The following is a 25773-nucleotide window of genomic DNA, read 5'->3' on the forward strand; positions in this document are numbered from 1 at the left end:
GTAGGTTCGTATGATAACATTACTTATGTGTTCAGGGTGACGTTGGTAGCACTGTAGCTTTGTCATGTGCTGTGTAGCTGCACTATGTGTGAACCCTGCTCAGTCCCAGAGGACAATGGCACTGGTGTGTGTTAGGTTCAGTGTAGTGGAGCTACTTGTGCTGGCCATATGTGCTGATGGATAGTATCTGCTTTTTCCTCATGTCAACACTCTTAACAGTGCTGGTGAAAATAATTAGCTGCTAGTGTTTTTTTTTCGATTGGGCTTTTCAATCTAAGGTCTGTGACCCAGTTGAAGGTCAGTTGAAAGTGGGCCAAAGCTTTGCAAAAGGATCTATTTCTAGATCACATTTCATACACAAGGTGATTCAATGTGCATGACATGATTACAATGTGCAACAAAAACATTAAACAAGGTTGAACAATAAAAACATGAAATCAGCAATAAAATTATATAAAATCTCCCTCTTAGTCATAAGCAGTGTAGAAAATAAGTGCGTTTTTATAAATGCTCACATTGGACGCTGGCAGTTTTTTCTGCGTCTTTGCAGCATAACAACTAAAAGCTACTTCACCATGTTTTCTGTGCACTCTGGACTCCACTATCTGACCTGTAACATAACATAAAATCTGCCTGTGACTTTTAAATGCAGAAAGTTAGTATTTTCTTTTTAGATTTTATTGAAAAAACACAAGCTGGTCAACATGTCCAGGTTTCAGCACACTTTGTGCAGTTACAATGTCTCCTGCAGTGGAAAAGACTTTCCTGGTTAAAAAAAAAAAATTGATATGGATGCGTTTAGAATTTATCCGAAAATCGCGTGACATAATATCTCAATATATTGCCGAATCAATTTTTTTCCAACACCCTTACTGTTCTCTGTGGTTACATGATGTTTGTCATCATGAAACCTGTCATTGTTTGCTATTTTCTGATGAAATTAGATAGATAGTATAACATTAGTATGTATTATAGCACAATTTACTCAATAATGAACTTGTTTTATTTGCAGTATTAGGATTAGGCAAGTTAGTAGCCCAAACAGTAAATCGCGCACATACACTGACACATTGAGTAGTTGTGATAAGTTACTTAAACCCCATTCTAAATGCAATTAATCCAGCCTCACTCTAATACAGGCCAGGCTTTATCTTTAATGTACAATTTAACCGTATATATATAAAGCACATTTAAATCATGCTTAAGCTGATGAAACTAAAGTAAAAAAGTATTTCTCACTCACAAACACACACACAGCACACGTGAGTCACACAAACACGCATGCACATACAAACATACGTGCACACACATTCAGATCATGGAAACAAGTCGGTGTGATTAAGGGCCTTGGATTTGCTGCTCTGGATTTTTTTTGTGTGCCAGATGCCACAACAATGTTTGTAACATTGACTTGTCAGGTAGAACATGGGTTTTTGTTCTGCATTATTTTTTGCACAGTAGAGCTATAACACCTTCCAGCAGTAAATAGTGAATCACATCCATGTTGGCCTTGAGGGGGATCACTTGACATCATCTTCAGTTACATATATTTTTCATAGACTGGCTCACGATTACAACACTAATCATTTGCGACTGATCAAGAGGATTTCAAACTTTCCTTATTTTTAGTTTCCTGCGTAGCAATATGACCTACTACTAGCTTTTAATCTTCGATTCCTTGGTAGCCTGCCAACTTCAGATTAGCATAACATACAATATGTTTAATAGCATGTTATTAGACATGTCAATCTAATGTTTTGTTTAAAGTACTATTGCGTTCTTTTCCTTGCAAAGTACATAAAGGGTAAAATAAATATGCTTTTATTTTTGCACATTTGCCAAAGGCGTGTCTTTTCCCAATGTTTGCACTTTGTGATGAACTGAACATTCTTTCTTGAGGTTGTCTAAAGGAGTGAATGCAGAATGAGATGTGTTTTGTCGATTTCCTGTCCATTTCAATGTTAATTTAGAGATGTTTGTAACTCCAAATTTGCCTTTTCAAATCTCAATCAGTCAAGCCACAGAGCTGCAATTCAGTCGCCATAAAAGAGCTTTGGTTTGCACAAAACTACACTTGGAGCGTTTCTGGTCACCTAAAGAGCAGATGGAGCTGCTCGGTTCCTCCATTCTGGCCTTTTGTGGCACAATTGTGAAATTCTTTGCTGTGGTTTTAGCAGGGTGAGCGTGGAGCTGTATGAAGGGGGCATGTGTTGAATGGCAGCGTCGTGGTTGAGTGGCAGCAGTGCGGCGCTCGAAGCAAGTGTGAATGTAGCACCAGGAGAAGAAAAGTCTCTGTGTCCTGAGCTGGGGGGGGGGAGGTTGTGGCTAAAGGAGAGAGGGAGCCCCTGTGCTAAGCTCGGCCTGGATACGAGGGATAGTGTGCAAAGGGATCAGGGCCAGGGAGGATGGCAGAGGGGCTGCTCTGGGGGCTTTGAAGAGGGTCTCGTTGCTCCCAGAGTGTTTGTGATTTATTGGCCACCACCAAGGGATCCTGCTCCCTTCCTCCCACTCTGTTGCTTTTTTTTCACAACCCCCTCCTCCTCTTTTATTTTTTTTAATGTTTTGATAGTTCCTACAGTCGGCTCTGGTTTGGGGAAAGGGGGGCTCTCTTCTGTGAGCCACAGGGGTGGTTTACACGAGTGCAGCAGATGTGGTGAGAGAAAGAGGGATGCGCTGGGAAACTATTCTGCATCCCTCCCTTTTTTCATAAACATTAAAGTGTTGCTCCTTTTACAGGGCCTCTCGCTCAGCTCAGGGAATATGCATGTGGAAGCTGGCTGAGCTCAGATATCATTTTTTTTATTATGCCCTGTAATGTAGGGCTCATGCAAAAAAGAGCGCTTCCAATTTTAAGTAAGGTTCATGCCTCTGTACTCACAATAGGAACTGTGAGTCTTTGTGTTGGTAAACAAAGCTAAAACTTGGAATTGTAACTCAGTAATTCTGTTCAATTCCTACTTTTTCAAAAGATGGAAATCAAGCTGTCAAAGCAGTTATATATTTAAGTACAACACAGTGACGGTGAGCTTGAATCCCAAATGTTTGCCCGTTTTGGTCGGTTCTTGTAACTGCTCCTTATCCGTCCTGAGCCTGACTACACATTCTTCCACTGAATGTTGAAGATAAATGCACGAATAAGGGGTTGAGTCGCTGCATGCTCACACAGGGCTCAACCTACAAGTTCAGTCCTGTTTCAGGAAATACTTGATGCCATCGAGCCTGTCTTTTTTCGCCGTTGAGCCTTTTTTTTTTTTTAGCTCGTAATCAGAACATTGGAGGTGAAGTTTACTTTAGAAAACACACCGACTAAAAGCGTTTTGCAGGAATCGTAATCTACCTTACCTCTTGGTTAGTGGTACTTGCATTTGAGGTGGTAACATTGTGGATATGAATATAGTGTTGAAGGAGTGCAGAGGAAACGCATAGCTGCGGTTTGAGATAATGCAGCCCTCTTTCTCTGGGCCTCTTTAGCACTCAGGTTGACATCTGCTCTATCAAACACTTTTTTTTTTTTTTTATTAACCCTTCATTCTTTTCTTTTCTGCTTGGTCCTTTGGCTTTCACTTAATTTATGCATGTCGCAACTTTGGCAGTGGTTATAAACCACTGGATATGTTTACTCCTCCATTTTTGTGCCCCAGCATCAGAGCTGTAAATAGTCCAGCTGAAGTTTACAGCTCAATAGCTGGATTATTTCTGCTCCTCTGTGACACCAGAGGCAGAAAGGGCCAGGAATGCGTTGGCTCTCCTTTGGTGCACAGACTGCATGGTAGACTGATTTGTAGCTTTGTGATGAATCAGTATTGTGCTATGTGCTGATTGTTGTAACGTGGGGCACAATGCGACTACACAATAAATGCGTGCGTGTCAAAAAGCACTACAGCGATCGCTACACCGCTATTGTGAGCAGTGTACACTTGCTGGCAGGAGGCAAATGACACTGAATTAAGTCAGTTGAATCTTGGATTAGCATTGTTTTTAGCATAATCAAACATGGTCATCTATTAATATAGACTTCAGCCTGGCTCAATGAGGATATTAAATCTGCTGGCTGCTAACGTCAGGCTCAAGGTGGATTTAAATGCATTTCTGGCTTGTCATAGTTTCCAGTGTCGCATTATAGCTGTGTTTAATAAATGTCACCTGATGGCTATCTGCAAAATGTTCTCGTAAACTGTCATATACCAATGACTGCTGGTTTGTATAATCGGTGGTAGTTTATCCTGGCTTATTCCAAGTTCAGGCCAAGTATGAAGTCTCATCCACACAATTGAGACCCTACACTTAGCTGCCAAGATCCTTTAATGGGGGTTACATTTTAGCTAAGTCAATGTTTTGAATGTCTTCCAATGTAAAATAAAAAAGGCAGATCCTAAAGATTAGATTTTATGTGCTAACATTCAATTTTTGCACTTGCTCTACAGATATATATTCAGTTTTCTCTTATTGGCTTAGTGGCTTTTCTGCCACGTGGAAAAAGGAGTGACTTTTTTTAGGTCGCAATAAAATAATCACTGTAGTTAGTCATTTCTATTTGTGTACAAATCCAGTGTCACTTATAAAGAAGACCCAAGTGTTTCATTACTTGATTGTGTCTGAATGGGCAAATCTTCTTTTCTGGAGTCGGGGCATGTCTGCCAGCAGGATTAGGAAGGAGAATAAGATTCAGAGAAGACTGCTGATTGACTTACAGGACAATAAGACAAAGGTGGGATCAGAGAGAAGCCAACATCTACGGGTGCAGAAAAGGTATTTGAGTTATGTGATTTATTAAGAACAAGGGGCGACTGGGGTGGACTTGCTGGTAGTGCTGAAAGATTAACCCTAATCGGATCGATATTAGGGGTGGAAACCTCTGGGTTCCTCACGATACGATACATGTTACAAAGCTCACGATATCAATTATCTCACGATATGACGATATTGTGATTATCGATATATTGGTCAGAAATCAATCTACAATAATCTATGATATAACAAGATTAAGTGAAAAAATAAAAAAGTTGTTTTATATCTCTGAAAGACAAAAGTTGAAAGTGTCCTATGAACGGTGACACTATTTTAGTGCAACATTTCTGTAAATAAGTGTCAACATACCAATGTAAATGAATGTGTCAACATACCAATGTAAATGAATAAGTGTCAACATACCAATGTAAATGAATAAGTGTCTCCAATAGTACAATATTCCAGTAAACAATATATTGGTTCCTTCAACAAACAGTGACAGCATTTCTGTGAAGACCAACCTGCACATTTTAGTGAAAAAGCAGAAAAGGTTTTGAAAAAAATGAAATAAAAAAATTGATAGTGCGAGCATATCGATAATCGATTGTGCATAAAATATTGCGATATATCGCCGTATCAAGATATTGTCTCACATCTAATCGATATTGAGGTTTTCACTACTGCGATAACCTAACCTCAGATGCTGAGGTTTTTTTCTTCCGTCTCCATCGTTTGAGTGATATATACTGTGTTTGCTAGGGATGTCCCAATACAACTTGTTCACTTCCGATATGACACCAATATTGCAGCTATCGCCAATATCGATATTGTTTTGATAAAATATCAGCACAAATCATACATACTTCTATTACTTATTTTATAGTGTGGAATGTTAGAAAAGGCTTGATCAAGTGATGATACTCAAACAGAGAATAATCACAGTCACCTATGGATAGAATAGGGATGGGAATCGAAAACCGGTTCTTTCTGAGAACTGGCTCCCAGTAATCCAATTCCTAGGAATCGTTTGTTTGCTTGCCTGTCAGTTCTGCTGATCGGTTCCTCTTACATCGCAAATACATCACGATAAACTCCTCCAGGTCCTGTATATTGCAACAAATGAAGCTCCTTCCACCATACAGTTGTTGGCTGTCCACCGTGGAGAATCCACCTCCTCCACCCACAGCAGTGCTGTCCTCAGTGCTGTTTGTAGCGTCTCTGTTGCTAAGCTACTCACTTCCGAGTTCTGTACACTCGCGCAAAAGTTGCTTCTTGTGCAGGCTTTTCTTCCAAAAACAACAAACTTCCACAAAAGTTTATGTCTCCATAACAAGTAATCAGACACGGGAGACGGACTGGTACTGATCGTTGTCTTTAGTTTGCTCTTTCGCATGCACGCACGGCTGATGACGTCACATGTAACAACGGGACAGCGTCTCTGAAGATCCATTTATAGAAATGTAAACAAAGGCTAAACTAAAGCTAAGTGCAGCTGTACTTTTGGTTAATATGTTCTTTTTTTACAGAATTATTTGTTTTGTCTGAATTAGGATTTCGGATCAAGTTGTTCAAGTTAAAAAGGAACACTGTAAATATTCTCAAATATTTGTAGCCAAAATGTGTCATGTTGTAGTAATAATAATAATAATTAATACATTTTATATAGTAGTTTTGTATATATTATTATCCAGTGAAAACGATCTATACCTGGTGGATTAAAAGAGAGCTGATATCCCTGCAGGAAATTAAAGAGAAAAAAATAATATATAAAGAGTTTAAGCAAACAAATCCATTTGTATTGTTTAATTCCCTCGCCCAATGAGAATCAGTAAGGAATCCAGTCGATAGGCAGTATCGTTAATGGAATCGGAATCGCTAAATACTTATTAATTCCCATCCCTAGGATACAAGTGCTGGAGCAGAGAATTTTATCGCAGTGCTTATATTGGTGATTTTAGATGCAGTCCGATAAAATCTGATATTCGTTTTCTGGCTGATGTTGGACCGATATCAAGACACCTCTAAATATTCGCCAATCAGTATTGCCGAGAACCGCCTTCCTGGGCTGCTAGCCAATCAGAGATGGTAACAGGACACATGTTTGTATGCGCTGCAGCGAGTCTTGAGTGCGCTAATAACTACACTAGGGCCCTATAAAATCCATGTTAACGGAATCAACCAATGAAAACAGAATCTACTGTTGAACGTGGAAATAGACAGAATCGGGTTGAAACGCTGTCACCATGAGGAAAAAGATGTTACTTATGCTGAAATGTCCTTGCCACTCTCACCCTAGCCGCTTCAAACACCACCTAACCACCGTCTAACCTGGCAAAAAACTACGCAAATCATCACTGACTCCTATATCGGAGCCGACCAGTGCCTGCTTATTTTTGCCATGTCTGTAAAGCTCCGTCCGTTTCTCGTGTAGCGCTGCTGTGCTCCGTGAAAACAGCAGCAGCTTTAATCAGCTTTACCTGCTCAGAGCGTTTGAACAACATCTAATCAGAACTACAGAAGATGTGAGGTAAACATCGTAGGTTATGATAACTTCTAATGCATCCTTGCATCTATTTATTTTTGTTTTATTATGGTCTGGAATGATGTCATTAGGATCATTTAAATTAGGTTAATTTAAATTAAGTTGATCAAAACTTAATTAATAAACCTGCTCAGATTCAGTAAACCATTGATCCCTGAGGGGAAATTGGGTGACATTAATACTGTTCTCATACATCTTTTAGCAGTAAACCATGTCAGTACAACTTATCTATATATCTATATATATATATATATATACCATTTTATTTGTATCTTACTCATTATTTTGAGTTACGTTTTTTTACGCACATTTTTGTTTAATTATATTTTTTTTATTAGTATTTATTTAGTTTCCTCACAGTACAACTGTACAACAGTACAAAATCTGAAGCCATCACTGACCACAGTGTGTCTTGAGTCACTGTATGCTGATCTGTCTCGTCACAGCTCTCTTATTGCTGAATCTTGTCATCTTGTATTAATGTGAAGAGGCTCCATTGTTCACCCACTTACGGTGGTCGTCTGCACACCGTTGGAAACTGGATACTCTTTTCCTTGACTGTTGTGTACTCCAAAGGGTTAATCATCAGGCTGTAGCAACAGACTTCCCATTGGCCGCAGCTCAGCCTTTGCACTACGTGGTTACCCCTGCAGGAGGAGACATTGTCCTTCTTATTCAAGCCTCTCAGCCCTCATACAAGCATCAATCATTATCTTATAGCTGTGTTCAAGCATGCTACTCCTGCTGCTCTTTCACTCATGTCTTTGCTCAACCTCAGAATAGTTTTTTTTCTTGGTCACTGTAGCTTGATTTGTACACAACCCTGTGCAAACCATCAGCTTTTTTTCTGGCTCCATAATTTGTGCCCATTGCTGTATAATGTGTGGTGTGGTGGTCTTTTCGTGGCTTTGGCCTGGGCATTTTCATTCAAGCGGTGTGTAACCTGAAAATGGTGGTTACTCGAGCTGGCCCACTAAATTTATCCAAAGTGAGCGCTATCTTTAGTGTGTCCATGGTGGCCTGGCCCTGTCCCGCCCGCAGTCTGCAGTATGCTTGGTACAGACATGCCGTTTTAGCCGAGGAGATTGTTCTTTGTCTCTCACGCATACATGTACACACACACATGTACACACACCGCAGCAATACTAGCAGCTGCTGCATCGGCTTCCTCGAGCTGCGGCTGTCTGTCTTAACTGACTGCTGATGGGCCAAAGTCTACTAGGATATCATGAGTTCTGACAAACATGCAGACATGTAGAGGCATGTCTGGGGGGGGGGGGGGTGATTGGGGGTTACTCTGTCTCCTTACCCCGCTTTGCAGACTCGCCACAGAAACCATCTCCCAATAAAATATCCTGAGTTTATGGCTTCTCCATATGTGCTGGCCATCATTTCTAGCCTGGCATTGTCACTGCTTATTATTTGATTGGTTATTCTGACTTGGCATGTATTATATGAATCATACGTAATTAAAAAAAAAAGGAATAAAGTCTTGAATGACACATGAGCTGTCTTGAAGTTGTCAGACCACTTTGCGTGCAACTATTTGTGTTTGAGTTTTGGTGAATGTTATTTGTTGCACAACCATGTTTATTTTGCACATTTTAAGTATCTCTTTAGTTAGCAGAAACCGTTTGTTGGCACAAATTATTGAATTTGTTACAATTGTGAACTAAATGTTTCTGTGATACTGAACAGGTGAAACGTCCATGTTTGCTGTTGGAAGTATTTTTTTTCCTTTGCTTGCTAATAAAAAAAAAAAATACAGTTTTAAAGAGCTTGTGTGTTTAAAATGTTAACGTAGAATACATTATACCTTTATGAAGGCCAAATAAGAGCAGTGAAAGATCTATAGACAAGATCTATGCACAAAAAGAACTACTGGCAAACTACAGAGGAACTAATCTTGGGTGTAATTAGCAGGGTTTGAGCGTTTCCTTAGTAACAAGGTGCGGTAAGCATGAGACACTTTATCTTTTGATCTCTGGCCAAGGCATTCAGAAATCATTGCTAATAGCTTGAAGCATTACTGCCATATTTCCTGTGCAATTCGATACATTTCTATTGGCGGTTCAACCATCAACCTCGCTGACGGTACCAAGAAGCAACTTTATCTCCGATCTGCCCTGGGTCACTTGCAGAACAGACACGGAAAAAGTAAATAAGCAGATGATTCGTTGGGACTGGTTGTCCCTAATGTGTTGCAGACATATTTTAAAACTTTAAAATGTTCACTGAAACGCCTTTTTATTTCATCCGGATCTTTTTCTTAAGTTGAATTTAGATATCGTGAGGTGCATCTTTGATATTAAAGTATTGAAACATAATTTTTGTGTGTATATGTATATATATTGGCTGTATTTCTTTTTTCTTTCCTTTTTTTTTTTAAGAGCAAGTGATCTTTTTTAAAGCATTTTTTGTGTTCCATTTTTAACCAAACTCCAGCAATTCATTGGAATCCAAGCACTATTTAATTTTTTTTTAATAGTTTTACTGACACAAACGTAAAGATAACAATAACATACTTCTCAAAGATGAGAAACAGAATTTTCAAACACCTTAATTGTAATATTATATTTATATAAATGTATTTATTTTATTGTATGGTTGAATTTGAGTTTTTGGATAATGAATGACTCAAATGTGAAGCATTTAGTCTTACGAGTGCTCATTAAATGGTGGATCGGATTAAATCTGCGAGCTCCAGGATGTTGGACTTTTATAGATTGCAAATGTGGGTTTGTGACTGGGTGTTGGCAGTGCGGGGGTGAAGGTGCAGGTATATTTAACATCAGGTTTTGATTTGGATTTCTCTGAAAAAGGTCGAGCTTAAAGAGACAGCCGTGTTGGATATCTTGTCTAGAAGAAAGGTTACGCTTCCAAAGTGTGTGTGTGTGTGTGTGTGTGTGCGCGCGCGCGCAAGAGTGTCTGATGGCTGCATTGCATGTCTCAGAGCTCTATTTAGGGTAGCATTGGCGTTCCAGCTCTGAGTCCTCTGCTTCTGAGAAAAAAGTCCCCTCCCAGTCCGATGTGCAGTTCCTACACAAGCTTTTGTGTGCCCTGTGGTTTAGAGGACGGCGGTAATCCAGTTTCTTCACACGCAACATGCCAGCCGGAGCACTGCACTGGCAATGGGATATGGATTTGGATGAAGTGCTTCATTATTTGCCTGACTGAACCTTCAGCAGTGGAAGAGGGTTGTTCCTCTGTAATAACCTGCAGTCATGCATCAACAAGAGCAGCAGTTGCCTAGTTAATGCCTGATTTAAAGAGAAAAGTCATCATTTTTAAGGTAGACAGAAAGAAAAATACAGTCGCAACCAGAAAGGCGTCCATTCATGGTTCTGCAGTGTTTGTGAAGCTGTACACCTCGTGGAACAGTCCACCCTTTCAGAAAGGTGCTCCTTTAAAAATACGCCTTTGCAAAGCCAAATAAAGTCCTCGCCAACTCCCAGGTCCTTTCATGTCCACACCTGGGTGCAAAGTTCTGAGGGATGTACAAGTCACAGGAGCCGGACCTGGCTTACCTCATATCACAGGGGATTTGCTCACTTCTTTGGTCCACCAGAGCCTAACTTTACTACTCAGCATCCTGTTTTTTTCAATCCAACAGTTGTCAATAAGCACCTTTTTAAATGCTAAGGCACTGCTTTTGGTTTTGAACCTGCTGCCTTTGATGTGCTTTCTTTTCAAATGAACTGCCATATAGTGCTGCAGTTCAGTTTGCTAGTGTTTTATTTCCATTGGATTATTGTTGAATGAAGACAAAATGCAATCAAAACTAAACCAAGCAAAAAACTAAAACACACAAATCTTCCTCTGTGGGGAGCTGCATTTTCAATACACATTAAAGCTGGTCATGGGTGCAACAGTCCAGGTGAATAAATCAGAGCTTTAAAATATTGCTCTAATGAGTAAATAAACATTTTGATATTGCTTTTCCAATAATTCTGCCACAGTCGAACATGGTTTTGTACTGTGCGTATGTTGTCCATTATTTTGAGGGGTGTCCCCGACCCAACTTTTTCACTTCAATACGATACCAATATTAGATGCAGGCCGATATAATCTGTTACAAATTTTTTTTGCGGCTGATATCAGACTGATTTCTGATACCAATATCGGATCGGGAGTCCTAATTATTTTGAGTAGTTTTAGTTGAATTTAAATATAAATTTTTTTCTTTGTGAATTGAATGCTTCAGAACCGACACACTTCCAGACTCTTCCTTTCCTCTGCAGTGTCCATATTGTTTCATGCCCAAGCAGCTGGGAAAAAATCTCTATTTACTGTAACGTGGCATTGAAATGGTAGATTAAAATTAAAAATAAAAGATGGCAACACTAAAATGTGTAAATCCGACTCAAAAAGGCTTAGTTCTCTCAGGCTCTTCAAGCTGCAACAGCTAATGGAAAGAATTTATTTTGTCTTGAGTTACAGAACATTTGATGTTTTATATACAAGATTTCAGACTAAAGCAGTTTCAGCCAACAATGAATCAAGATGTGATAAAACCCAGTTAGAGAGATGAACTGTCCTACTCTAAGATGTTGGTATGTAAATGTGAGGAAGCTTGGATTTCCTGCTGTCACACATTTTTGTGGGCTGCATTCTTTTGTCAAGTCTACACAAATCAATAGGTTTCACACATGGTATGTCATTAATTTCCTCATGCTTGGAACATGTCCCATTAATTAGTGAGTTGTAAGGGTTCTTAAGAATGGTTCTTCTCTGGAAATCCCCTTAGTTACAGTTTGGTGCTCTTTGTCTCCTCAGGCACTTGTCTGTTAGACCTGACGGAGCAGTTCTCCCTCCCTGAGACCGCTCCACCCATGCTGGTCAGACTGCTGGAGGCCATCGAGAAGAAAGGCAAGTGATTACATCTTCAGCTGCTGATGTGTACTTTTTCTGACCTTTCAGCGCTGCTGCTGGTCCTGCTGGCTTTTGTCTTCTAAAATAACACATCTTGTTTCCAGGCCTGGATAACCCCACTTTATATCGCACATTTACTGCTGGTGCTGGACTTGAAGTCAGACAGTGCTTTGAGTGTGGTGAGTAGCTTTTTTTGATTCATCCAGTGCACCCTGGCTGTACTCAGTCTAACTTTGAGGATAAATGTTGGTCTGTCCGCCAAAGATCCTCCCTCAGCAGAGCTGGACCAGCTGGAGCTCTCCGTCCTGTGCGATGGAATGCGTCGGTACCTGCAGGATCTGCCGCAGCCCATCATGCCTACTGCAATATATGCCCAGATGGTTCACACAACCAAAGGTGAGACTGAGAACCCTGACAGGAAACAGCCACCAGTGGTCGACCTAAATCTCTGCTGATGTAAAGTACTTTTGCTCTGCGAACATTGAGTACCCAATACCACAAAACGTCAACATGTAAAAAAAACTTTTTTCAACCTTAAAGCTGATATCCGGAGTTTCTGAGAAAAGTCTCGATGTCCCGCCCTAAACAGCTTCACTTCCATCTACTGCCTCTGCCAATCTAGCAGAAGCCACGCCTCCATTTTTCTGCATGCACATCGCGGAACATGATAAGGTCGCATCAATATAGGTCTTTGGGTCAGGTAAGAGCCAAAATCATTCTTACCTGCTTGCTGTTGTGACACGCAACCTTTTTTTCGTGCGCAGTTCAGCATTCACTTTGATTGACAGTCTGAAAAACAGAAAGCCGAAGCCTTTTGGCTGGGCGATCACGGCGCTTGTTTCCATTTGTATAGAGGTCTATAGGACGAAGGAGGGGCTTATATACATTAATGTATATGAATGACCACCGGCAGTAGACCATCGTAAAAGACTAGCAAGATATTTTTTTGCATTTCAAAAGACTGATACATGAACATAGATTTCTCAGAAAATATCAGCTTTAAAGTACTTTAGAATCATTGATTTCTCATCCTCTTAGTGTATAACAAAATAAAATTTGACAGTTACGTGTTTTTCTATACTTTCATAGTTTAGTTTTTGCTCTCCATGGTTTAGATTGCATAACAATACACAAATAGAACACGTGAAAGCCAATTTAACAACATACAAAATATAATGCAACAAATGAAGTAAAATACAAAATAAACCTACGAGGGAGATATGAGATTTGTAAACGTGTATGGTGGATAATAAATTATGTGTAAAAAGCTTTTAAGCAGCCGGTTTGGACACACAAAAGTCCAAGTAATTTAAACATAAAAATGAATAAATATGATTGCACATTACAATATTATTAGAATGACCAAACAAGTGCAAATTTCTTTCTTTCTTAAAAAAAAAAGCTCCCAAGCAAATAAAGAGAAAAACCTCCACATTGAGAAAAAAGAAAAATATTAATGAAAAGCAGCAGAAAGAAGTAACGTTATCTGGAAACGATAAGTTGCAACTATATGTGAATGGATCAATAACTACATCTATAATTCTTTTAAACAAAACCATGTTCATGTCTGCAGATCCTTTGATTTTTATACTGTTTTCATACTGTTGCACAATAGTTAGTATTTCCTTTGTTTCTACTTTGTCCAGAAACATACTTTGGTTTGGAATAATTTGTGCTAAATTAGGAGCAATATTCAAAAAGAAATTGATAAATGAATTCACTCTTTCCTTTTTATTATAAATGTTTGAGTTGTTTTTCCAAGAATACATTGGAAATTTTGTTTTCACTTTGTTGTCTTTTAGTACAGTGTTTATCACACTCCATGTATCTTTTGCGCTATTTCCACATTTGTCTAATAAATTATAGAAGTAATCCTTTTTTCTTGCTTTCCTATAATTCATTCTGACATCTGATTCCTTTGTCTTTAATTTTAGAAATGTTCTATACAACAGGTTTTTTTTCTTGCAGGCATTTTTGAAACCTTTTGTAATCCAAGGTTTGTGAAACTAAAACAAAATATATAATTTCTTGTCATTAGTGCCTTTCCTGCAGTGTCTGGAACTATGACAGGAAATACAAAGTATCACATGATTCCTGGGACTTGCATCAGAAAAGCAAAGAATTTAATCATACTTAATTTGTTCAGTCTTTGAAGTCATGCAATGTTGCAAGCGGAGGTTAACCTCCCCCCTCCCCACCCCCACCACTCTGTGTCACGTGTTCAGAAACAGGATATCTGTGGTTAATAGGAACTAAAACAAGCCTGAAAGTTTATCTGCTGCCTCGCTGAGCAGCCAATCACCTGCCGGTGTACCTTACGCTCATTGTCGACCGCACAGTCTTTGTGCGACTTTCGGGTCGTGCTGCACATGACACCTTTTTCCATCATCGCTGCACGCCAGTACTCAACGTGGAAATGCTCACAGGCAGGTTTTCACATCTGTCCATCTGACCCTTCACTCCCTCCTGTTCCAACAGAGGCGGCGAATTGTGAGGAATGCGCCCAGCTGCTGCGTCGCATCGCCACCACCCCGAGCCTGCCTCCTCAGTACTGGCTCACTCTCCAATGCCTCCTCAGGCATTTCGCCAGAGTGTGTCAAAGCGGTGCCAAGAACCTGCTCAGCGCCCGATCCCTCGGCGAGATCTTCAGCCCCGTCTTCTTCAGACAGCAGGCCACCAGGTTGGTGTTGGCTCCGCAGGCCTAAGTTGTTGCTACACACACGCACACACGCAGCCGCCTGTCAGCCACTGCTGCTGCAGATATAGGTTGAAGCTTTTCTACTTACCAGCTGTGCTGCACAATTAAAGCGTATAAGCCTGAATTAGCGTAAGATTGAAATCGGCAAAGAACAACCCGAGCACAGCGCAGGCCGTCACCTCGCCTGTAAAACACAAGATTTTCTATAATTCGCCTTTTTTTTCATTTTTTTCTTTCCACAGTTGTGAGCCCAGTTTGGATATTCATGTCAGGATTATTGAGGTTCTGGTGACCAGCGAGTGGAGCGAAAGCCAGGCCGCACCAGGTAGTTCACCTTCTTTACTCTGCACTTACAGTGTCACTGTGGAGGAACTAGATTTCTTCACTGAATAAATCCTGACATGCACATCACAGATTTTTATCATTGGAGGCAGACATGCATGTGTCTTCTGCAGGGAACCAAATCTTTAAACAGGCCGACCTGATCTATTAATAGATGAAAGCGTGAGAAAAGGCCACAAGTTTCTGTGCAGCAGCTTTTTCTATTTAACCTGTTTTTTACATTTTTTGTTGCGCAGCAGTCTGACTTTGATTTGTTTACACTTTTTAAAGTCCCCTGCTAAATGTTTTTTGTTTTTGGTGTCTTAAGATGGACAACAGCTACTTTTAACTAATTTTCTCGGGTAATTTAAGTGGGAAATGAAATCTTTTCACAACTTTTTGACAGTTTATTTTGTATTTACACGTCATTTTTCACTATTTAAATGTGTTACGTAAAAACGTTTTCCAAATTCTATCCATTTTTGGGTTTTTAGGTTCGTGCTTATTTACATTTCAATAAGTTTCCAACCAACATCTTCCGGTTGCACTTAAAACTATTTCTCTGAACTTTAAAGGAAGTATAAACTCTCTCTTGGGAGAGCTTTCCTCTAATGCTTTGTCAGCAGACGGTTGGGATTTGAGTTTTAGCAGAGCTGAAGAAAACAATCACCTTGAACCTGAGACTGGTTGTGCTGGAAGACGCTACCCACTGATACTGGTTGATTGTCAGCCCTTTCTCTAGTGATGTTTTTGGCACAAACACTGGTGCACTGAGCAAGTTTTGTTGGTTTTGCACGAATGAAGTGAGTCTGTCGGTGTGAGCTTGCTGTGCATCGCAGCCATGTTTTTATAGTCGCCTGTGGAAACGCTCCCAGGCCGAGTGTGGCTGTTTCTACATTTTACTACCTGTTAAGGCTATTTATAATGTTCCTGTACAGGGACTGCACTCAGCTGTCAGTAATTTGCACCTGCAAAAGCACTTTAACAGACAGACACAACAACAGACAGATGGATGGACAGACAGGGACACAACCCCATGCTGCTTTTAATGTTTATAAAAAATGGCAGTTATGAAGTTGACAAACTGGTCACTGATGACTTTAATATCTGACAATAGACAAGCATCTCTGGACAGTGAAGCATCTTTCTTTCTCTATCTGTGTAATATTACACCAAGAAACACAAAAGGTCAAAGGTCATACACCGTTTTTAAACAAAGTTCTGTTTAAAGAGAAGGATTTTTATACACTGTAATTCATCAGTTTTGTTTTGAGTTTCGTCGCTGTGAAGCTTCCTTTTACTATGGCAGAACATCCAACCTTTACTCGTGGGATTGGGAGCAGCTGCAATCAAAGCACTTTAAAGCAGGGGTCACCAACATGGTGCCCGTGGGCACCAGGTAGCCCACATGGACCATGTGAGGTGCCCTCAGGCCTGTTCTGGAGCTCTCGTCACCAATGAGGTCCATCTAAAATCTGATTTACTTGCTAGGTTTCAAACCCACAGAGATAAAAACGGATGACAGATGTAGTCACTACCTTAGTAGAGTTACATACTGCTGCACTTTATAAGTTTTTGTATTAAATGACCCCTCTTTGGAAGAAAAAAATCACTGAAACATTGTGACGTGTTTTTAAGTGTCACAGATTTAGTATACGGTTCAAAAACGCTAAGTGGGATTTTAAAAAAAATATTGCATAATTGTTAAATTGTACAAGCATCAAACATGCTACATGTCTCACTGTTATTTAAAGTAGTAGTAAAATAGGAACATGATTATGTCTTGTGAAGTGTAATGAAAATGAAACAATTGCATGAATAAGGAGAAATAAAATGTTGCATGTTAAAACTTAAAGTGAAAACATAGTATTTAATAAGTGCTTTTTACTTTGACTCTTGACTAGTTTTGAAGTAGCTCGCTGTTTCAGAAAGGTTGTTGACTCATGTTAAAGCCATCCAATGGTTGCCATGTTAGCGTAGACTTCCCCATTTAAAGGTGTCTTCCTTGTTCAGCTGGAAGGCATGCATAGATCTGTAACAAGATTTCACTCTATTTCTCCTTTTCTGGCAAGAACAACGTCTTATTTGTCCCCCGTAATGTTTTTGCTGTTCTGAGGAATAATGGCATGACGTTCAAGGAACTGGATGATAAGTAACTAAGCACTGAAATATCAGTCTGAAATGATATAAAGGGTTATTACGTGTGTTTGAGGCTAAAAGTTAATATAAATTATTCAAAGACATTTCTGACACACATTAGTAACACGTTTTATTATTCAGCTTATTCAGAGTGATCATTTAAAGAACATTCATGTGATGGGTTGGTATCACTTTAAATGACTAATTTCTTGCGTAGTGTTCAAATATTACCTTATTATTAGCTAATTAAAACGATGCTATCTGACATATGAATTCAATCAGGTGTCTAAAATAGCTAACAACAAAGCATTCAGTCTGCAGCATGGTTCTGTTGTAAATGATTAACTATTATCTAAAAGCGGACTCTGCGTATGTTTCGCCTGAGTATGTTTGAGCCATTATTGAGTAAAAATAATTAACTAAAGCACGATCAGAGGTGTAAAGAGTACTGATATATGCTACTCAAGTAGAAGTACTGTTACTTGATTGAAATTGTACTCAAGTACAAGTAAAAAGTAGCTCAATTGAATAGTATTCAAAGTAAAAGTTAGTTGTTACTTTTACCCCCCATGTTTATTTTTGGTAATAAATCTTGTCACAGTTCCCTTGTATACAGTGAACATCTCATGTATAAACTTAAAAAAGAAGAGACCAAATCTTACACAATTGGAACTTATCTGTATTTGTAGGTTTATCAAAATGTACAAATCCTTTTTAAATAAAATAACGCCAATTAATTCAATTCAAAATTAAAAAAATTCTCAGGCTCTAAGTATAGCTACATTTATAAACTCTAAAACTAAGAAATTAACCGGCTTTCAATGCTGTTTTGGCGCCGTACGTTACGTTTAATCTGATTGGTCTGCTATGATGTGATGCGTATGATTGTCTGGTCATTTCATTTTTTGTAGTTTCACAATGTCCGTTGATCATTTTACAACAAAAAATAATTTACTCCGTATTGGTTGAATTACTTCTTTTAAAACATACTTAAGTATAAGTAAAATTACTGATATAGAAATATACTCAAAAAAGTACCCATAAAAGCAACTCAATTACAGTAACGTGATAACTTGTAATCCATTACTTTCACCTCTGACCACAATATAGTTCAGTTCCAGATGTTGAAACCAGCTCATATTGTATCTGTAAATGATAAACGAGGTGTAATAAAATCTGAGGAATTGTTCTGGTCCGGCACACATGAAATTAACTGGGTCAAATGTAGCCCCTGAACTACGAGTTTGAAATGGTGGATTTACTCAACTGGTTTGCATTAATCTGGGATGGACACACGCACACACCACACCACCAAATCACATGTCGGACAGTTCAGGTGTGCCAAACTGGTTTCAGTCACCTGTCTTCTACAAATAACAAGGACCTCAGTCGAGAGAGGACAAATGGCCCACTTTGTAAACACACATGTATAATGTGTGCACGTCCCCGTTTGTGTGTGTGTGCGTGTCTCCTCAGTTACTGCCTGCCTATTTTAAGTAAGCGACAAAAAGCCCACTTAGATGTGGTTGGCTGAGGAGCCGGGCCCGCTCCACAGAGCGCTGCTTGTTAACCTAGGCCGCTTCCACTTTCTGGGAGCACACTCGCTCCTCCTCCTGGATATCCACATGTCCTCTCTGCCTCAAAGCGCACAGCTCAGCAAATATTTGATACTTTGCAAGTTAATCATAAGACTGAGCACCCCTCCCCACCCCCGCCCTGCCTCCTCCTTTACAAACATAGGGAAGGAGTTACTGATGCAGCGCAGAGGGACAGACATGCACTCTAACGCAGCTGGCACAGGCCGCGGCTGATCTCTGAACGCCTCTCGCTAATGATCAACTCTCCACCTCCATATGAGCCGGCCCCCGCCTCGCACAGCCCAGAAAGGGAAAGGTAGAGAGAGAGAGAGAGAGACATTACTGTGCTCACAGCAGAAAAGGAACAGTCAGTCAGTCACATGGAGCACCTGCCCCATGTCAAGCGGATTACCTGGATTTTATTGAGACACACATTAAGCCCTTAAGAATAAAAACATACCCGGGCACTTGGTGGGCCGACCTGTGAAATGGAGATTTACTGCAGGACTTGAAAGCATCTCTGTTGGATTAAATGCTACCGTTTGGGATTTAAGAGTCGCCGCACAGAAGAAGGCGTCGATTCACTGAAACATGCACAACTTGCAGAGTAAGTTTGATGCTTGCCATCTTTTCCAGAGAAGTTTTTTCTGAGCTAAATGGAGCAGCTTCTTTCTGCTTTAGGCTCTGTCAAGAAAACAGAGCCACACGGGGAAAGGAAAGCTGAAGCTGAGTGAGAAAAGGGAACTTTTTTCTCCTGCGTGAACCTTCAGTCAGAGCAGCTACGCTTTGGCCTGAGGCTGCTGCGTGCCGCATGCTGTGGGTCCACCAGCCGGTTCCAGCACATTCATCAGCAGTTAGCAGTTTTGGGTTGGCCCTCAAACTTTTCCAGCAGGTGTATTTGGCAGCCAGAGAGAGATCAGTGATGTTGTATCGCTGACACTTTAGGGCTTTGAGAAATTTTAACTTTAACTTTAAATACAACATTTTTGTTGGGAAAGTTTTTTTTTTTTTTTTTTTTTTGCACATCAACAACCCTTTGACAGTTGTAATAAAATGGGTCACAGATTTAAACATGAAACCTAAACAGCAGTTTGAGGACATCTTTGTGCCCTAGCAGATGAACGACTTCAGTCTGTCACATGAGCCACCCACACCTTTACCGGGAACTTGGCCTATTTTAATGTCGCTTAGGAAATAAATCAGCTATCTCTGTCATGCTGTGGGATTACAGGCGTATTTTAGAGCCCCGGGTGCCGCTGACCGGGCCAGGAATTAACATTTAGCTGCGTACGTGCCCCTGGTGCAGAGCTGGCTTTGTCTGAGCACCAGCAGTGGGACGGACTTAGGCAGAGACGGGTAGGAGGAGGAGGAGGAAGGGGAGGGGCTGAGCAACCTGCAGCAGGCTATGCAGACTGGCTCGATTAGAAAGACAGAGGATGTCTGAGGGGGAGCATGGAGCAGCTCGGGTGTCTATATTTCCTTCTGAAAGAAGACGAAGGCTCCAGATTCAGCTGCAGAGGAACAACACCATTGGATATTAGATTTTAGCTGCGTCATCGGAGAAATTCAGAGCACAGCGCTACACTGGCTTTCACAATGACCTCATTGCTCAGAGGAAATGAAATGCAGGAACGCTTGGTGACAGACGCTCAATGTGATTGGCTGCGGTGAGTGATGTAACATGTTACTGAGCAGGCTCTCTTAATGGCTTCTCAAATAGGTGCTAAAAGAAGTGGTAATTGTGCAACGACTGAACAAAGCTGGACTGTCGCGGTGCTTAGTGACATTGATGGTGTCAGATTTCATCAATCTGAGGCGAAGTGATCGGACACTTGTGTTTAGAATCTGTGGTGAGATTATCTGCAGTAGAGGAAGATTTTAAAACGGCACGAGTGAACAAAGACCACAGCCTTTAAGTGGTATTATTAGCTCTGGCGTCCCTGAGGTCATCGTCCTGCGCTCCATTTTGAACATGTTTATCTGGAATTCTGCGTCGCTTGTGATTCGTTCTAGTTTTCTCCTTTTTCTTGAATGAAATCCATTCTTCCTGACTCACGCTTCTTTTCTCCACCCACCGCCACCCCCCACTCCTGCCCCCTCACTAATGTGCAGCGTTTTTTCCAGCCCGCTTTAATCAATGGAAAAAACCATGAGTGAGACCTCCTGTTTCCTCCTTGTTCAGTTTAAAGCCCATAAGATGCAAAACCGTAGTGAAGGGGTGATTTAGGCTGTTGCCCCTAATCTTCTGTGAACATGCCATAACATCACGTCTTTAATTCAGACTCCGAGCTCCAGTCGTACCTTATTTCTTGACGGTTGCTCCTCTTGTTCCTTTCTGCAGCTCTTCCCCCGAAGCCACCCAAACCCACGGCTGTGATTAACAGTGGTATGAACAACAACATGACTCTGCAGGATGCCGAGTGGTACTGGGGCGACATCTCCAGGGAGGAGGTCAACGAGAAGCTGAGGGACACGGCGGACGGTACGTTCTTGGTGAGAGACGCCTCTACCAAGATGCACGGGGACTACACGCTGACGCTGAGGTGAGTCGCAGCTGCTGCTCCGACTCTGATGTGTGCGATCTTTGTCTTCAAAGCACGTATTAAGGCATTTTTTTCCCCCGCCACAGGAAAGGAGGAAACAACAAACTGATCAAGATATTCCACCGGGACGGGAAGTACGGCTTCTCCGACCCACTGACCTTCAGCTCTGTCGTTGAGCTCATCAACCACTATCGCAACGAGTCCCTGGCCCAGTACAACCCCAAGCTGGATGTCAAGCTGCTGTACCCCGTCTCCAAGCACCAGCAGGTTGGTAACAGAGCAGACGAATCACACGCTGTCTCTTTGGTTGGTTTTCCCACTGGCTGACTCTTGATCTCTCCCATCAGGATCAGGTGGTGAAAGAAGACAATATTGAAGCTGTGGGCAGAAAACTCTGCGAGTATCATCAACAGTACCAGGAGAAAAACAAGGAGTACGACCGTCTGTACGAAGAACACACCAGAACCTCACAGGTACGAGTTTTCACAGAACCAGAACAAGTCACCTAAAGTTCTCGACATCTAACAGCGTTTTGTGCTTTCAGGAAATCCAAATGAAACGAACGGCGATAGAGGCGTTCAACGAAACCATCAAGATCTTTGAGGAGCAGTGTCAGACGCAGGAGCAGTACAGCAAAGAGTACATTGAGAAGTTCAAACGAGAGGGCAACGATAAGGAGATCCAAAGGTGAGTGGGACACACGTAGGAGAAAGTATTACTCGTTCTATGTTTTAAGGTAGGTCATAGTCACCCTCGTCCTCTTTCTGTGTTCCGTAGGATTATGGGGAACTATGAGAAGCTAAAGTCGCGGATCAGTGAGATCGTCGACAGCAAGCGACGTCTGGAGGAAGACCTGAAGAAGCAGGCGGCAGATTACCGAGAGATCGACAAGAGGATGAACAGCATCAAGCCCGACCTCATCCAGCTCCGCAAGACTCGAGACCAGTACCTGATGTGAGTGCAGCTCTGGCCGCCTTGCCGACTGGACCGCAGACGACTCATTCTGTGACCTCTAAACTCTAACCTCTCTTCTCCTCCCAGGTGGCTGACCCAGAAAGGAGTGAGACAGAAGAAACTCAACGAGTGGCTGGGAATCAAGAACGAAAACACAGAAGAGTAAGAGAGTGCCTAAGCTACGACTAACTGTACACTGCTAGCATCTAAGCCCTACCCTCATGGTTGCCTTTTCTTTTCTAGTCAATATTCAATGGTGGACGACGATGAGGACCTTCCTCATCATGACGAGCGCTCCTGGAAACTCGGCAAAATCAACCGACTCCAGGCCGAGGCTCTGCTGCAGAGCAAGAGAGACGGAACATTCCTGGTGCGAGACAGCAGCAAGGCGGGATGCTACGCCTGCAGTGTCGTGTACGTACAGCCGACCAAACTCCAACATTCAGCTAATTATCGGCAATTATTGATCAAACACAGAAGGTTTTAAAGAGTTATTTCTAAATTATCACTCACAAAGCTGAATTTCGATTTGATTTTGATGCGCTGATGAACTTTAAACTAAAGAAATCCAAGTGTTTTAATTGGCCTTTTCTTGACGATGCGCCTTAAATAAGTTCTCTTTTTTAATTGGGGGATAAACGTTCCACCCAATTAAATGTTTCTGCAGAAAATGCTTTGAGAGTGAATTAACAGTGAATTATTTTAATCCTTATTCTCTGTTAATATCATCCTTGGCATTGGTCTCTAAGTTAAGTTTTAATTCATGTTTTTTTTGTCTAGTGTTTCTTTTCACCTTTTTATAATTTCTTATTTAGAGCCCACTGTAACGTAAAGTAATTCTGGATCTGCAATAATTAAGTCTTTAAATCTGTGTTTGTAATCAATGTTTTCTAAATTTATTTTAGTTTTTTTTGTTTGATTTTATACTTTGATCACAACATTTACCGTATTGTAAACCACTTCCTATTGCACGCACACAGAAAGCTGTTTAACTTGTAGTTTTGTGCGAACACTAAGTCAGAGTGAAAGCTAATTGGTTGTTGAGGTTGACGTGTGTCCTGTCCTCTGCAGTGTGGACGGTGAGGTGAAGCACTGCGTCATCAACAAGACACCCTCAGGCTTTGGCTTCGCTGAGCCCTACAACCTGTACAGCTCCCTAAAAGAACTGGTCCTGCACTACCAGCACACGTCCCTGGTCCAGCACAACGACTCTCTGAATGTGACTCTAGCGTACCCCGTCTACACCCAGCAGAGGCGGTGAGGACACGGACAGAAAACCATGGAAACGCGTTCACGGACTCTGTGATTTTGGAATCGAGTCAGACTTTAAGGACTCAGAGCCTGAACTGTGTCTGAATGTAGATCCTTTGGCACCGAGCGGAGCTGAAACTGCTGAACTTGTCCTGGCAGAGGATTTCTGAGGCCTTCTCCTTACGGTGCTTGTTGTTTTTTGTTTTGTTTTGTTTTTAGCTTTACCAGCTGGATTGGCGGCAGCAGCAGACACAGACTCTCTCAGCGAGCTGCACTCGCCCGACCACAACCTCACGTTTTGTTTTTTCTACTTTTAGCCCCTCATCTGTGTTTTTTTCCTTTGTGTGTGTGAATGAGTGAGAGCTCGACTGTCTGTGACCAAAACTCATAGAATCAAGAAACTGTGCGACACGTTTGTGTTAACTGTTGAATCAGCTGATAAATGTAGCAAAATAAGCACTTTTTAAACTTTTCTTCTTTTTTTTTTTCTTCTTCTGGGTGGAAAAAACTGTTATGGACTTTACACAAAAGGATCTGAGATGTGGAGAAATCCTCACCGATGAGCATTAAAACGGCGCAGAACTTGATTTTCGAACTGTGGGCAGGTGAAACTATGAATGGACTCATGTACGTGTACATATGTGAAAAACAAAAGTGAGTGGACGCACGCCCGCACCAAAAAGGATCACTTCCTGTTTTCTTCTGATCTGCTATGCAATTCTCTTCTCCACCATTTTCACTTGAGTCATCGTGGTCATTTTTTTCTCTTCTTGTGTCTCCACCCACAAACATAAGCTTGTTTCATTGCTTAAAGTAACTTTTCCTGTGTTTCATAGTGTCCACTCGCTGACACAGACACACGATTTCTACAAGATGATAATAATAGAAGCAAAAGCTTTACCATATATATAACTTTAACATCCGGTGTAAAGATGGACAAATAAGTATTTTATTAGTCTTCAAACTAATGTTGTTCTCAGGCAGACTTTTAGTGGTGAATGAGCTGCTTCAGTCGCACGTTTCCATATCCGACAACATGCAGTTCTTTGTCAAGGCGGACAAAGGGAGCACTCAGAGAAATGGCTGATGGGATTGTACGAGCCTCAGCGATCATCGTACAATACGATAGATTTATTTTGTTATAGATTATATATATGTTCCCATACCAGACTATATATATATAGATATATATATATTAGAGCAGACTGTTCTCAGCTCATGGATATTGTTACGACAAAAAAGACAAATATATATGTTGTACACTTAATATTTTTCTGTATCAGAAAATCACTGTGTTTACATGGGTGGATCGGCTCATTTCAGACCGTCAGTTATTTTACATTTACAAATAAGCTTTGCAATTATTATTTTTTTGTTTCCTGCCCCAATTTTTTTTTTTTTTGTGTTTGACATAAGCAACAGGTACTCGTAAGCATGTAAATATCATTTTGTAGAACTACTCAAATTGAGTTTGTCATCTTTGAATTTGTGAGTTGGTATTAGAGCGAAGCAAAGAAAACGCGAAACGTGTTTGAAGTTTGCAGGAAAATTAGAGTCAGAACTTTGTGAATGAAATGGATTTTTGTCTTGAATAAAAGTCAAAAGTTCTAAAATTGTTTGTTCAAATTATTTTCTTTTGTTTTCTCAAAGAAAAAAAAATCCCCAAATTTGTTGAAAATATCTATTTATCCGGTCTTTCCGTTTGGCTCTAATACTTTGTTGTACTTTGTTGAAATCTGATACAAAAAAATGACACAACTGATGCCCATTTTCTCAACATGCACACCAATAGAAGTGTGTGTTAAATAATGATTAAACCTAGTAATAAGTTCAACTTCCTTCTAGAGTTATTAATCTTTAGGTTTCCTCAAACAGACAAAGTTTAGTTTTTATATAATTTCATCTACATTTTCATCGGTACGCACAGTTTTACACGATGTCCTGTTTTTGACCAAAATGATTCGTCCCAGACTAACTTTTAGCTCGCTGTAAGTTTTCTTATCGTAGATTTTATAAATTCATGTCGACGTTTGTCCTTCTGACGTTTTATTTTACTAAAAGTGTAACTATTCATTTGTCCAAACGACTTCTGGCACCAACGCTTTGTTTCTTTGTCAGAAATGTGATTTTCATCATCAGTCAAGGTTC

At 40.6% G+C, this 25773-nt stretch overlaps 1 protein-coding gene across 3 annotated transcripts in view; it reads left to right on the forward strand.

Moving 5' to 3' along the window:
• Positions 1–24123, forward strand: part of pik3r1 (phosphoinositide-3-kinase, regulatory subunit 1 (alpha)) — a 37072-nt gene extending 12949 nt beyond the window's left edge. The window contains exons 3-15 of one of the 3 annotated variants that reach the window (XM_028462087.1): positions 12047–12139; positions 12247–12321; positions 12407–12538; positions 14621–14822; positions 15083–15165; positions 21219–21420; positions 21507–21687; positions 21768–21893; positions 21965–22107; positions 22198–22374; positions 22462–22536; positions 22618–22788; positions 23446–24123. In XM_028462087.1, coding sequence (XP_028317888.1) covers positions 12047–12139; positions 12247–12321; positions 12407–12538; positions 14621–14822; positions 15083–15165; positions 21219–21420; positions 21507–21687; positions 21768–21893; positions 21965–22107; positions 22198–22374; positions 22462–22536; positions 22618–22788; positions 23446–23635 — 1850 coding nt within the window. In that variant the 3' untranslated portion in view covers positions 23636–24123. Of the gene's footprint in view, positions 1–12046; positions 12140–12246; positions 12322–12406; positions 12539–14620; positions 14823–15082; positions 15166–18847; positions 19485–20295; positions 20545–21218; positions 21421–21506; positions 21688–21767; positions 21894–21964; positions 22108–22197; positions 22375–22461; positions 22537–22617; positions 22789–23445 lie in introns of those variants that run through there. The other 2 variants (XM_028462088.1, XM_028462089.1) reach the window with 2 other exon arrangements.
• Positions 24124–25773: the final 1650 nt, after the last annotated feature.

This window comes from Gouania willdenowi, chromosome 12 (assembly GCF_900634775.1).
Source record: "Gouania willdenowi chromosome 12, fGouWil2.1, whole genome shotgun sequence".
NCBI classification, from domain to species: domain Eukaryota; kingdom Metazoa; phylum Chordata; class Actinopteri; order Blenniiformes; family Gobiesocidae; genus Gouania; species Gouania willdenowi.